The sequence below is a fragment of the Megalobrama amblycephala genome, linkage group LG3 (assembly GCF_018812025.1).
Source record: "Megalobrama amblycephala isolate DHTTF-2021 linkage group LG3, ASM1881202v1, whole genome shotgun sequence".
NCBI lineage: Eukaryota > Metazoa > Chordata > Actinopteri > Cypriniformes > Xenocyprididae > Megalobrama > Megalobrama amblycephala.
Window position 1 is genome coordinate 59,493,435 of NC_063046.1, and position 14,435 is coordinate 59,507,869.

At 34.1% G+C, this 14,435-nt stretch overlaps 1 protein-coding gene across 3 annotated transcripts; it reads right to left on the reverse strand.

Annotated features, from left to right (window-relative positions):
- Positions 1-2,041: 2,041 nt before the first annotated feature.
- LOC125264197 (legumain-like) lies at positions 2,042-10,382 on the reverse strand. 3 transcript variants are annotated; one of them, XM_048183400.1, is made up of 11 exons: positions 10,154-10,382; positions 7,098-7,188; positions 6,871-6,968; positions 6,499-6,580; positions 6,331-6,401; positions 5,861-5,936; positions 3,303-3,365; positions 2,854-2,920; positions 2,618-2,736; positions 2,420-2,521; positions 2,042-2,309 (listed from the first exon to the last, which is right to left on the reverse strand). In XM_048183400.1, exons 2-11 carry the CDS (start codon positions 7,161-7,163, stop codon positions 2,268-2,270), a joined length of 786 nt encoding a protein of 261 aa, XP_048039357.1. In that variant the 5' UTR covers positions 7,164-7,188; positions 10,154-10,382; the 3' UTR covers positions 2,042-2,267. The 3 variants fall into 3 exon arrangements, with proteins under 3 accessions (XP_048039357.1, XP_048039358.1, XP_048039359.1); XM_048183401.1 differs by lacking the exon at positions 10,154-10,382 and having other exon boundaries at positions 7,098-7,479; XM_048183402.1 differs by lacking the exons at positions 6,871-6,968; positions 7,098-7,188; positions 10,154-10,382 and adding an exon at positions 6,706-6,809.
- Positions 10,383-14,435: the final 4,053 nt, after the last annotated feature.

Below are 14,435 nucleotides of genomic sequence, written 5' to 3' on the forward strand. Positions count from 1 at the left end.
CTGCGTCGGGCTGAAACTAGCAAAACTGCGTATCACCTGCCGTTGCATTGCTCTGGTTGTATGATGGGGCCCTTTGTGTTCTATTAAAAGGTCAAGGAGATTGCATGCTTGATTTTATGCTGCTTGTGATGGGTCATGGGTGTAACTTAAATGAGCAAATCAGAAAGGGGAGTCCTCATCCTTCTGATGAGCAATTCTTTTAGCTTATCAGTGGGTAGAGAAAGTTTCTCCCATGAGATAAAAATGGAATTAAAAATAACAGAATTTGTATGTAAAATACGCAAATCCTCTCAGCGAATCCACTCAGGATTGATGTTACATTTGCCCTTCTTCCTGAACTACATGTTTTTTTTTTTTTTTTTTTTTTGCATTTTAGAAAATCAGACCACATAAAAGAAGCTGTATGGGTCAGTGTTTCTCTATTGGTCAGGATTCTAAAACGGTGTTTTGAAAGAGCAACAATATTTACACCTGTCAAGGGAATCAAGCTACTTGTGTCATATTTATAGTTGACTACTGCTAAAAAGTTGACTACTAAAAAAAATAAAAAAATAAAAAATAAATCACCTAATTGATCATCTGTTTCTCTAATTTGCATTGCTTCAGTATGCATCACTCAATTGATAGGATCCCTTTAAGCATAACATTATTTATGCAACCAGTCATGTGTGAGCATGGGTGAGATTTTCACTTTTTTGGTTAGCGTAACTTGGTTATGCAAGTGAATCTTTACCCAATATATTTTTACTGAAGGGAGATTAATGGTTTCCAGATCAACTTTCTTATCTAGCATGCTGTTTGATTACAGTTTGGTCAATAATAATAATAACTAGAATGTACATTTCCTGAAGAAAATGTGAATGGTGCTTGCAGTGGCAAAACTCGGCACTCTTGATTAGCATTACGCTAACACATTTTTACTAGTTTGTGTCATGTTTAAACCCTAAGCTAATTGCTATTAGCATGTAGCTATTCACTGCTAGCACGTGTAACATGTTGGAAGTCCAGTTTGCTAGCATGAGTCAAAAAAGCCAACCCCCATGTCTCTACGATGTTCTGATGCAGAGATATAGGTCTTGCAAAACGGTTGCTAGGGTACTCTGTTTGGTTGCTAGGGAGTGTCTTGGCAGCTGCCAATGATGATACTCCAAAGGCTGCTTGCCAGTATGAATGATATAAACCAACCCCCATGCCTCTATGATATTCAGATTTGAAGATATCCCTCTATGCTTTGGGTTGCTAGGGTGCTCTAAATGGTTGCTAGGTCGTGGCTATGAAGTCTTGAAAATGATGCATGATTGGCAGTTTGCTGCCCCGAGTCAAATGAGCCCACCCTCATGTTTCTATGACACTTCTATCCAAAGATATTCACTTGATCTTTTTCAATGGAAGTCTATGGAGCTTGTTACTAAGGTGCTCTCTATGGTTGCTAGGGCGTGGCTTGATAGCTTTAAAATTATCCTGATAGACTGATTGGTTGCCTGAGTAAAATGAGCCCACCCCCTTGTCTCTACGACATTGTGATCTAGAGTTATGACTTGTCAAAGTTCGTCCCAATGTTAAGTCTATGGGATTTTTCGCCCGCTGGACGAACATCGTACACCCGATCCCATAGAAAAGTCATAGCACACCATTCCCGAATAATCCGCACGATTTGACACCTCATTCGTGGGTCTGTGACAAAAGCTGCGGGAGAAGTAGCACGTCAAACTTTTGTGTGGAATAATAATAATAAGTATTTAGAATAACAATAATGGATGCTTTGCCTTTGGCAAGCACCTTTAATAATTGTAAACACATAACAATAATCAACGTTATTATTAAGGGATTTGAATAATGAATAAGTGCTGCATAATACTGGTCCAAAACAAGGTGGAGAAAAACTTTATATCAGCACACATATAGTTAAAATAGTCATCCTCATGGGTTTGATTATCAGGGAACAAACTGTTCAAATGGAGACCCTAAATGCACTGCAAGACACTGTATCCATGAATAATAATAAATAACACAGTCACTGGACTTTTAACTTTATTCCAAGTTTTATTGTTTTCACAATATTTCACATCATTTTAGGCTTTGTTTTTGAATGCAACCTTTTGAACGATAGTGTGTGATGTTGCAAATGATCAATTTAATTCTAATCATAAAGCCAGAATTCTGAAACAAGAAACTAGTACAAAAGGTCATCAGATTTCTGTTTTCATTTCCATGTGCTACTCAGAAGGATGCTTTCTTGAACAAGGTTCGAACAGCTTGCAGAGAGCTCAGTTTTCCAGAAACTCACAGAGGTAACTGTTGGCGATGTCCTAATGAAAAAAAAAAGAATTTGTGTGTTCATATCCTGTTATATTAAAATAACAACTTAAATGTTCTCATTGTGTGTCATTCAAAACCACAAGTTTTAAAGTTGTAATACCTTGTTCCCAAACTGGCAGGGGCAGGGACCGGGATTTTCTCTCATATAGTTCGCTTGTTTAGACTCTATCAGCCGACGGAACTTTTCTGTCTTGAAGTCAGCCTGTGAGTGTAAAGACAAATGCACACATATGTTGTGACTAATAATGAGCTAATAATTCCATTTGCAGTTTAAAGTTCATTGACAGAAAACACATACGGTATTAAGGTATTTCAGCCAAGTAGATGAGAATTGATCAGAGAGGTAGATGTTCTTGTGTTCGTCATAATAACTGGGAGTGCTCTGGATATTTTCGTCACATGCAGTCAATGCATAGGCTGGGTGACAGATTCAGAACAGATTAGGACCTCCTTTTTTTTGAAAATGGATTATGGACACTTCATATCTTATTACTTTTAAGGCAGATCAGATGTTGTTTCCGTGTAATATCTTACCATTTCCACTCTCGGAAAGGCCTTTCAACATCCTTGCAGAATAACTGCTGGTCATGAATATCACCATCTGCAGCACATATACATGTTGAGGAAATAGTACGAGATATTTAAAATTGCAACCAACTGGTTCTCTATTATTATTCAGGTTTTTTATATCACTACAGGTTGTTTTTGCTTCTTTCGGTAGCTTTGCGGTAGCAGTTGTGAAAGCTGTACTCTTATAACCTTTGGATAACATGAGCCTGCTATAGAAGAGAGGCAAGAAGAATCGCAATGTTTGAAATTCCTTTCATATTAAAGATTGGGATTTGGTAAGCAAGGTGGAGGAGGGTAAGATTGTCACATTTGGACATTTAGCATGATCTTTAAGTTCAACATATTATTAAACAGAATCCATCTCTCTCTCTATATACTGTATGTAAAAAATATGTAAACAACTGAATACGTACCTTTGAGAATTTCTTTTTATGACTCATGTTGTTGATTGCTCCAGTGATATCAGCTGGATAAAGCTGTAATTTAAAAAAAAAAAAAAAAAAGATCTAGAAGATTAAATGCAACAGATCTTTTCAATTTTTTGCTTTTTACTTTATATATACACTACCGTTCAAAAGTTTGGGGTCAGAAAGATTTTTTAATGTTTTAAAAGAAGTATCTTCTGCTCACCAAGCCTGCATTTATTTGATTAAAAATACAAACAAAAACAGTAATATTGTGAAATATTATTCCAATTTAAAACAGCTGTTTTTTATATCAATATACAGTTAGTGTAATGTATTCCTGTGATCAAAGCTGAATTTTCAGCATCGTTACTCCAGTCTTCAGTGTCACATGATCCTTCAGAAATCAATCTAATATGATGATTTGCTGATCAAGAAACATTTATGATTATTATCAATGTTGAAAACAGTTGTGTACAATTTTTTTTTTCAAAATTCTTTGATGAATAGAAAGTTCAAAAGAACAGCATTTATTTAAAATAGAATATTTTCTAACAATATAATTGTCTTTACTGTAACTTTTGATCAGTTTAACTCATCCTTGATGAATAAAAGTATTGATTAATTTTATTTCTATCCCCCAAAAATAAAATTAAAATTCTTACTGACCCCAAACTTTTGAACGGTAGTGTTTAATGTTACAAAAGATTTAGATTTCAGACAAATGCTGTTCTTTTGAACTTTCTATTCATCATAGCATCATGAAATAAAAATATAAATAGCTGTTTTCAACATTGATAATAATAATGAATGTTTCTTGAGCAGCAAATCATCATATTAGATTGATTTCTGAAGGATCATGTGACACTGAAGACTTTCTGCAGACCAACTGAATATGAGCAAAATTTATGGGCAAAACTCATGTGGAAAAAAATTTTTTTTTTGCAGAGAAATAATAAACTAGACTGTAGAATAAGGAATCATTTATCTGAACATGCAAAAAATAAATAAATAAATAAATAAAAAAAAAAAAAAATTGGGAAATTGTGAAAATATTATTCCAATTTAAAACAGCTGTTTTCTATGTCAATATACAGTAACGTGTAATTTATTCCTGTGATCAAAGCTGAATTTTCAGCATCATTACACCAGTCTTCAGTGTCACATGATCCTTCAGAAATCATTCTAATATGATGATTTGATGCTCAAGAAACATTTATGATTATTATCAATGTTGAAAACAGTTATTTATATTTTTATTTCATGATGCTATGATGAATAGAAAGTTCAAAAGAACAGCATTTGTCTGAAATCTAAATCTTTTGTAACATTAAACACTACCGTTCAAAAGTTTGGGGTCAGTAAGAATTTTAATTTTATTTTTGGGGGATAGAAATAAAATTAATCAATACTTCTATTCATCAAGGATGATTTAAACTGATCAAAAGTTACAGTAAAGACAATTATAATGTTAGAAAATATTCTATTTTAAATAAATGCTGTTCTTTTGAACTTTCTATTCATCGAAGAATTTTTTTAAAAATTTGTACACAACCGTTTTCAACATTGATAATAATAATGAATGTTTCTTGAGCATCAAATCATCATATTAGATTGATTTCTGAAGGATCATGTGACACTGAAGACTGGAGTAACGATGCTGAAAATTCAGCTTTGATCACAGGAATAAATTACACTTTACTGTATATTGACATAGAAAACAGCTGTTTTAAATTGGAATAATATTTTCCCAATTTCCCAATTTTTTTTTATTTTATTTTATTTTATTTTTTTGCATGTTCAGATAAATGATTCCTTATTCTACAGTCTAGTTTATTATTTCTCTGCAAAAAAAAAAAAAAATTTCCACACAAGTTTTGCCCATAAATTTTGCTCATATTCAGTTGGTCTGCGGAAAGCTGCTTGGTTTAAAAGTGAATTCTGTTCATATATTTCTACACTTTTGACAATAGAAAATTAGCATTTTTATAACATAATATTTTTGGCTCATCATTATATATACACTGCCTGGCCAAAAAAAAAAAAAAGTCGCCGTTTGGATGTAAATTGTCAAATGTTTAAGAGCCCATGATTGGATCATTATTGCAGTGATTATTATGTTTCTAGCATGTTATATGTTTGTCAACAATTCATTTAACCCTAATTGATGGAGTGTGTAGCTTTTCATTTCTTAACCATGGAGGAAGACACATCATGGCCATATTCCAGGATGACAACGCCATGATTCATCAGGCTCAAACTGTGAAAGAATGGCTGGGAGGGAGAATGAAGAATCATTTTCACACATGAATTGGCACCTCTGAGTCTTTGGGATGTGCTGGAGGAGACTTTACAGAGTGCTGAAGACTTTCAATGAATTTAAGGTCTGGACTCAGAGGTGACAATTCATGTGTGGAAATGATCACTGCAATAATGATCCTGATCCTCAACAGTGATCCTAAGAATGTCTCTTAAACATTTGCCTAATTAAATCCAAAAAGCGACTTTTTTCCTTGGTATTTTCTGGGGGTATATATAATCTCTTAATCTTTGCTTTTTATACTTACTGGCTTCTCAGGAAATTGAAATGTGCCTTCAGTTCCCACACCGGTCATGTAGACGTATATGTTGTCATTTGCGTCACTGCATTAAATTAAAATAATAATGGTTCTTCATTTTAGCTATAAATTCATATTAGCTGAAAGCAGTAATTATGGGGCCGAGCACAGAAGCGGCAGATCCGTTACAATTATTTAGCTGTAGAATTTCTGGTGATTAATTGTAGGTAAAATCCTCATGCAAAATCATTTATTGCTTTTTGACCAGTAGGTGGTGCTGTCATTTAATTCATAGAAAATTGTTGCGTATTTTGACAAAGGCGATAAAGAATGTTACAAAAAAAGTTACAACCTAAGCATCTGTGCTTCACGCAAGTGAAATACTACTTTAGGTAAAATAATAATAATAATAAAAATATGATCAATATTGATAAATAACATATTGATAGCACTGAAAGATTTCTTCTTAACAAACAAACCTTTTTATGACTTTTTTCCCTGTACTGTCATCCCCTTGAAGAGCGGCCAGGAAGTTCTCTGGGGTCACGTCCTTTAAGATCATAATTGATCATTATTGCCATAAGTTATAAATGTGCTCAGAAATGAAATGAAAACATCAAAACAATATTTAACATTACAAATGTTACCTTTCCAGTGTAGTCCTTCGGAACTCCTTTGTACACATCTGTATCGTCTACTACACTGGTAATGACTCCATCAGCTGGGTTTCTGCAGGCAGAGAAGAAAATGAACATGCATTGTCCAAATCGGTCCATATATGTCATGGATTTTTTAAATAACGTAAATCTTTCATGGGTTTTCTACTAAATATTTCAGTAAGAGTCATCATTTACGTTATATTAAGCCATACAAGTCTTAACACCAGGGGGTCCATCAGACTTTGGTGACGCAGCGATACTTATGTAATGCGGTCAGTGAATTTTACAACAGGTTTAGCCCTGAAGATTGAGGTCAACCATGAAACACATGATAGTCAAAAGCTTGAGGAAATTACTCACTGAGGATTGTGAGCGATGTCATCATACATCATCACCACAATCTGCTCATCAGGAATTCCATGTTTCTTAATTATCTGATAGAAACAGCACACGTTGGCCTGAAACACAAATAAAAAAGTATGATTTCCATGGTCACTTACTGTCATCATATTCAACCGGTGGTACAGCACACCTTGAGGAATTTATGAGCAATTTCTCTAATGGAAATAACAAAAACAAAGACAAACCTGGTGTTGATAATCTTCCCAGTCTTTTGAGCCGGCGACAAGGAGAATCCATTTTTTCCCAGACATTTCTTGAGCTTTTTCAAAGTAAAGTCTATTGGAAATTAAAATAATAAAAAAAAATATAACAATAATTACATTTTAAAACTTGTATTTTGTGATGCCTCATTTAATATGATTTAAGAAACACAGAAAACAACACAAAAAAGTAGTTGATAAGTTATATAGATTATGGCGAAATAACAAGAGCTCAATTTTTAAGTGTTTCTTTCTGTTCATGAAGTGCAGAAATGTCAATCACTCATCATAATGTTAATTGTTGGTTTACCTTAAAAAAGTAAGATACCTGGTTGCCTTAAAATTTAATTCTTTCAAATTAAAACATTTGAGTTAAAGGGTTAGTTCACACAAAAATGAAAATGATGTCATTAATGACTCACCCTCATGTCGTTCCAAACCCGTAAGACCTCCGTTCATCTTCAGAACACAGTTTAAGATATTTTAGATTTAGTCCGAGAGCTTTCTGTCCCTCCATTGAAATTGTATGTACGGTAGACTGTCCATGTCCATGTCTAGTTTAGAAGTTTTTGAAGCATCTAAAATACATTTTGGTCCAAAAATAATAAAAAATGTGACTTTATTCAGCATTGTATTCTCTTCCGGAATCCTTTCCATTGAATTGATTCCATTGAATTGATTCCATTGAATTGATTCCATTGAATCCTTTCATCTGTCGGCGTTGGTAATGCACTTTTACGTCACGTGGTTGTTTTTGGCGATTAGGACATCCACGACATGCACACTTACGCACCATTTTAAAAAATATAGCAATACCAAAATACAAACAATGTAGAATAGCTTGAATACAGCGTGCGTCTCCCTCAGACTGTAAACGAAGCTCGGGCGCACCGGATAACACGTCAGCAGCGTCTTACGTCAGCAGTGCGCTGCGGTTCACTGAACCCGAGTCGTGAACCCGGATGATATATAATATAAACACCCGGATGATGTATAAAATAAAGTCGTAGTTTTTGTTATTTTTGGACCAAAATGTATTTTAGATGCTTCAAAAAATTCTAACTAACCCACTGATGTCACATGGACTACTTTGATGATGTTTTTATTACCTTTCTGGACATGGACAGTCTACCGTACATACATTTTCAATGGAGGGACAGAAAGCTCTCGGACTAAATCTAAAATATCTTAAACTGTGTTCCGAAGATGAACGGAGGTCTTACGGGTTTGGAACGACATGAGGGTGAGTCATTAATGACATCATTTTCCTTTTTGGGTGAACTAACCCTTTAATACAATGAAGGTGATTGATTAAATCAACATAAATACAAAATATTATGTTATCTGAACCACATTAATTAATGAATAAGTTGATTTGACAAAAGAAAAAATGTTGTGATAACAAATCATAATTTTTTAACAGTGTAATTTACCTGGTCAAGAAATGTCTAAATCTAACCAAATTATCAACATAATGAAATACAAATGCTAAAAGTGTTTAGTGATTAAGATTGTTGATGTACACTCTAAAAAAAAAGATGGTTCTTTAAAGGTTCTTTACACGTGACAGTTCTATTTAGAACCGTATCGTCCTGAAGAACCGTTTATAAGCCGAAATGTTTCTTTGTGTCAGAGTTAGGATTCTTTATTCCCGCCTTTTTGTAACTGTCAGGGTTCTGCCCTGGCAGCCCTGTCTGTGTTGTCTTTGTTTGTGTTGTGTATCAGCACATGGCTTTGTCTTTGTTTGTGTTTGCCATGTGCTCATCTTGTCCTGCCTCCCTGTTGTTAATAAAATCCCTTCATTGCTCATTCTGTGCCTGGGTCCTCACTCCTGCAAAACCCTGACAGTAACTGTCAAAGCCACCTCATTACTGATTTTCTGGAGCTCAGCAGCCATTCAGTTACACTCTCAACAGGTACATGTTGAGAACTAAAAACTGTCAGTCAAAATACACACATAATGATGGACGTAAAGACATTTCACTGGAACTTGGTCTTCATTACATCTATACCATGTTCATTGTCAGTTGTTATTTAGGCTGTTTATGTATTCAGCTAATAATTGTTAGAGCAGGGGTCTCAAACTCAAATTGGCGGGGGGCCGTTTCTGTGATTGACACCTCATAGGAGGGCCATATTAACATTCAAGCGCAAGAAAAAAAAAAAAAAAAAAAATTAATTTCCTTTGCATTATTTCTCATTTACTTCAAATTTCATTAGGCCTACTAAAATATTTTTATACCTATACTATGAATATTTTCTTTACCATACTAAATGTAAACAGCAGAGTCTCTCTCATTGTTACAAAGTGTAATATAATTATATAATACTATTACTAATATAATACTACTAATATAGCCTACTAATATGATACTACTAATATAATACTATTAATTGCAATAGTCTGGTGCAACGTCTTACATCCAAGAAGGTGCATGGAATAAAAAAATTATTAATTTAGGAACAAAACCAGCAACACTTGTGGCGTGGAGGGGTCAGAAATAAACAAAAAACTGGAGCTATATAGCCTATATATCAACTTTATTGTGCCAAAAAAATAAAAATCTCTCATTGTTGCATACATAATTAGTTTTTAACATTTAGTGGAAGTATTTTCCCTTACTTTATGTTAGCTTAAATAACATTAAAATCTTGCACTGAACAACACTGTACTGAACAAATACAATCCCTGAATACATATGTACACTCTTCTGTTTCTTGACAGACACCTGGCAGCGCATTTGTCCAAGATGCCGTTTGAGCATCGGCAACGTTTAATGGTTGCATCGGACGCGTTTCGGTGGTTTAAATCGACGCTCGTGACTTAACGGGCCGGCAGTTTGAGACCACTGTGTTAGAGTTTTTGTAGCATTTTTGCTACAATTTGCCATGTCAATAAAACTATTATGTAGGCAATGTATGTTAGGCAACAATCATATAAGACCAGACAGAGTAAAAAAAAAACCCACTAATGTTAATAAATATATGAATGATATTAATAATTCTAATATTAATAATATGAAGATACTGCGTCATCATACCTGCGTTGAGTGTCAGGTGTTCCTCTGTGTCGTTCAGTCGTTTTCTGGTGCTTTAGTCGGACGATCTCTTTCTTTATATAGGCTGTTTGTTACAGTCATTTGAGACTCATTGGTGTAGAATTTGTGCTGGTGAGAGTGCCTTTGTAATATTATGCAATATTTCCCATATTTACTGTAATTTACGGCAGTTTAAGTGGGAAAAGTAGCTACTCCCCTTTATTTTCACACATGTGTCATCTAGTATCATCAAAAAAATATGAATTTAATTTTGTAATAAATGAGTAAATGCAATCAGTAAATGCATTTAGCGATGATCTGCACCAGTGCTTCTGTGTGAAAACACTTCATTTGTTCATTTAGAAATCAAAAGAAAGAAATTATCCCCCTCCATTTATAATGTAAACATAATAAGCATACATAGACAATGTATGACAAACTGCTGAGCATTCCCCTGCACAATGAACATGCTAAAGACCAGAGAAGAGTTCAAATTGTTTCTTTATGATCTTGAGGTGTTTGACAATGGGTTTTCTGTTCCCTAATACTTCTAAAGCCACCAAATATGATGGTTTTTATACTGTACAAACTGTATATTCTATCCCCTTACACTAACCCTACCCTTAAACCTACCCGTCACAAAAAAACATTCTGATATTTTAGATTTTCAAAAAAGATAATTCTGGGGAATTTCTCATGGGGACCAAAAAATGTCCCCTCAAGGTCAGAATTTACTGGTATTACTATACTTGTGTGGACATTTGGTCCCCATAAAGTAGGGAATACTATGACCACACACACACTCACACTTTGAACATAAGATAAATTAGTTATAATGTAAAAAGGATTCATTACTTTTGGTTATCCATATCGGAAATTACAAACAAAGCAGAATCTACTATATCAATAGAATAAGTATCGATAGAAATCTATAGATGCACCAAATGATTCATTGATTAACCATTAAGATCATTTGGATTAATAATAGTCAAATGTATTCCCAGCTGAAAAAATACTATAGTAATTTATAGTGTTTTTGAACCATACTATAGTAAAGTACTTGAATGAATTTGTTGTGGTAATTATCAAGCATTCTGAATTAGTTCAGGCAGGCCCCGCTATCAGCTGATTCACAAATTCCAACCCCACCTATATCAGCTGATCTGATTTCTATGGACTCAATTGGCAACTCTCAAACGCAGCTTCCGTTTCTCTGCTTGCTTGGCTGCTTCCACTGCACGCTGCTTGCAACTCACCTCCTCCCCCAGATCCTCCTTAAAGGATTAGTTCACTTTCTAATAAAATTTTCCTGATAATTTACTCACCCTCATGTCATCCAAGATGTTCATGTCTTTCTTTCTTCAGTCGAAAAGAAATGAAGGTTTTTGAGGAAAACATTCCAGGATTATTCTCCATATAGTGGACTTCAATGGAACCTAAACGGTTGAAGGTCAAAATGTCAGTTTCAGTGCAGCTTCAAAGAGCTTTAAACGATCCCAGACGAGGAATAAGGGTCTTATCTAGAGGAACGATCAGTCATTTTCTAAAAAATGTAAATGTATATGCTTTTATATAAACAAATGATCGCCTTCCGAGTGGTTCCGCCAAAACCGCACTTTCGTATTCCTCAAAAAGCTTACGCTGTATGTCCGACACCTTCCCTATTCTACTTACGGAACGAATGCAGCTCCAGTTCCATTTTTTCCGTAAAAATCCAAACGTGAAGGTGTCTGTGTGTTTGACAGCTCACAACTCTCACGTAACATCAACATTGCTCTTATTTAGCTTAAGTTGTATCTTAAATTCACACATTTTCAAAGAGAGACAAGGTGTTCCTCTGTGCTGTTCCCATGGAAAAAAAAAAAATGTCTTGAGTGAATATTTAATTTTACTCGTCTTAATTTAAAGCATGATATTACTTTAAACTTCAAATAAAAAAATTGGCCATATGTTGCCATACTATTATGGTGTGCCTGAACTCAACATCTGACATTTTGCAGTAGCCATGATCTAATATTGCACTTATAAGTTACACTCAAAAATGAACTTTCACTGTTGTTAGTTTCACTCAATCCATCCTTGTTCAAATTACTTAAAAAAAAAAAAACTCATGTAACTACGTGAACCTAATATAACTGAGTTGTTTCTACTAAAAATGAATATTGTCAGCTTTACTTAATATTGCTGCGTGAAACGCACAAATGAATGTAGACATAACTAACTACGAGGATCCGTAGTTCCAAGCATGCTTTGCAAGGGACTGCATTGAGAGTAAATTTGGGGATTAAAGTGTTATTTTATGTGTTTTCCAGTAAAGGGAAAGATGTTGTTTGTTTATGATAGTGTTTAATGTTCACTTATGTTGGATATTTAGAGAAGTTTCTGTAATGTTTTTGAATTTTGTGGTTACCAGTATGCAGAAGAGTGGTGCCTGTGTTTAGGCTGTGAGCACTCATATTTAGGATGGAATTTTTGCTCGCAGTTCAATCGAGTTTGATCAATGTGCATTTAAAGCAGAACTCAGCAATATTTGCGAAGGTCCCCCTACCGTTTCCTTCAGTGAATCACACTGTCGTAAATACTCCAAGCGCAGCTCTGGACTACAATGACTACAACGCTCACCAGCGCAGTAGTTTTGCAAATACAGTACAAGAAAGAGGAGGTGGGTAATTTGCAAATACAGTTCACTCGATGGAGGTGGGTAATTTTAGAAATTGTCTTATAAAGTCATAATATATAAATTGTTTTTGGATTACCGTAAAGCATTTTGTCACTCTCGCGTGAACGTGAACATGAGGCGAGATTGTGTCGGGTCGGTGCAGCTCAACTTGCAAGTGCTGTTTTCTGGCGTAGACATGCCAGAGGGGGTTAGTGCACACCTCAAACACACCACTACAAGTCAATTAACCATCGTAAGGACTTAGAAAACTATTTATGAAGGTAAAAAAAGTTATTTAGTTCTGCTTTAATAGAGCAAATAGGTAATTTAATAAAGTAAATTAAGTCATTAAATGTGTTCACCTTACATAATAAACAACATTATTAAGTAAACTGCACATATAAATATTGTGTAACTGACGAATTCAAATGATTTGTATTTACTCAAACATTTTATCAGCTTTACTTGAATTTCTTTTGTTCATAAAACTAAATTGTTATTTGTACAAATTACGCAATAGTTGCGTGGAACCACTTGACATCTTTTTTTAAGTAAAACCAACAGGTAATTTTTTTGAGTGTGGTCTTTATCAGTGTGGAAACATACCCTTTACTGAAAATATACAAAAATGTATAATATCGGTTATCTGCTCAAAAATATATGTAGAAATTTTAAAATGTTGATGTAACAGTAACAGATGAATCTAGCAGGAAGAATGCCCTTTGACACCTAATGATTTTGCAGGGTGTTAAAGACCCTACAAGGTAATCATTAATTTCAGTTGTTATTCACAAAACATTTTTTTTTCTTTTTTCAACTGAGTGAATTCACACATTTGAGGTCTTTCAGAAGCATTCCTGAGAGAAAATGTAATTGTGCTTAAAGATTAGGCCAAATCACTACCTGGCATGTTCGCACTAGACCCTGATGTCCTGCGACTGTAATATATATATATATATATATATATATATATATATATATACTGTTAAAAACTAGTGTATGATGTCTGTTAAATATGTCTATTTGTGTTTAAAAACCTTACATTTAAACTTACATTTTAAGGTTATGCATGTCACACAGATCTATATGATTTTACTTTTCTTATTTCTACAAAGTTTCAGTTCCTTGTAAATATTAATTAAACATGATAAAACAAAAGAATAATGTTGACAAATATGTGTTTTAAGAAATAGGGATTACCAAACAGTTCCTCACACAATGACACCATTAAGAAAAGTCAACACATCTACTGCACAGATGGTCTGCCGCTGTCCATGGGTAGCTAGTTTTCAAACTTTTACCATCAAAATCAAATATTGTATTACACTTTTTCTTCATACCTGTTGTGTTCTGACTCAATGTCATTTTGTTTTATAAAATGTTCTTTTCTTATTTCTACAAAGGTTCACACTGCTTTTATCAGCCTGATAAATATGGAGTTAATACATGATGAAACGAGAATCATGCTACCAAATTCTTTTGACACAATGTTTTTTTAAGACAAAATGGTTGTTTTTAAAATATAACTAAGCCAGATAACACATCGTTTTTCTTTTTGAACAAACCCCCATTTCAGATGTAACCACCAAGTGGAATAGGTCTTAATCTCAAAGTTTTGGAAACGAT

Coding starts and splice junctions, on each gene's coding strand:
- LOC125264197 (XM_048183400.1), bottom strand. CDS start 7,163: ATGTCTGGGAAAAAATGGATTCTCCTTGTCGCCGGCTCAAAAGACTGG. Junction 6,581..6,870: donor GACATCGCTCACAATCCTCA/GTGAGTAATTTC, acceptor CTCTGCCTGCAG/AAACCCAGCTGATGGAGTCA. Junction 6,402..6,498: donor CGAAGGACTACACTGGAAAG/GTAACATTTGTA, acceptor ATGATCTTAAAG/GACGTGACCCCAGAGAACTT.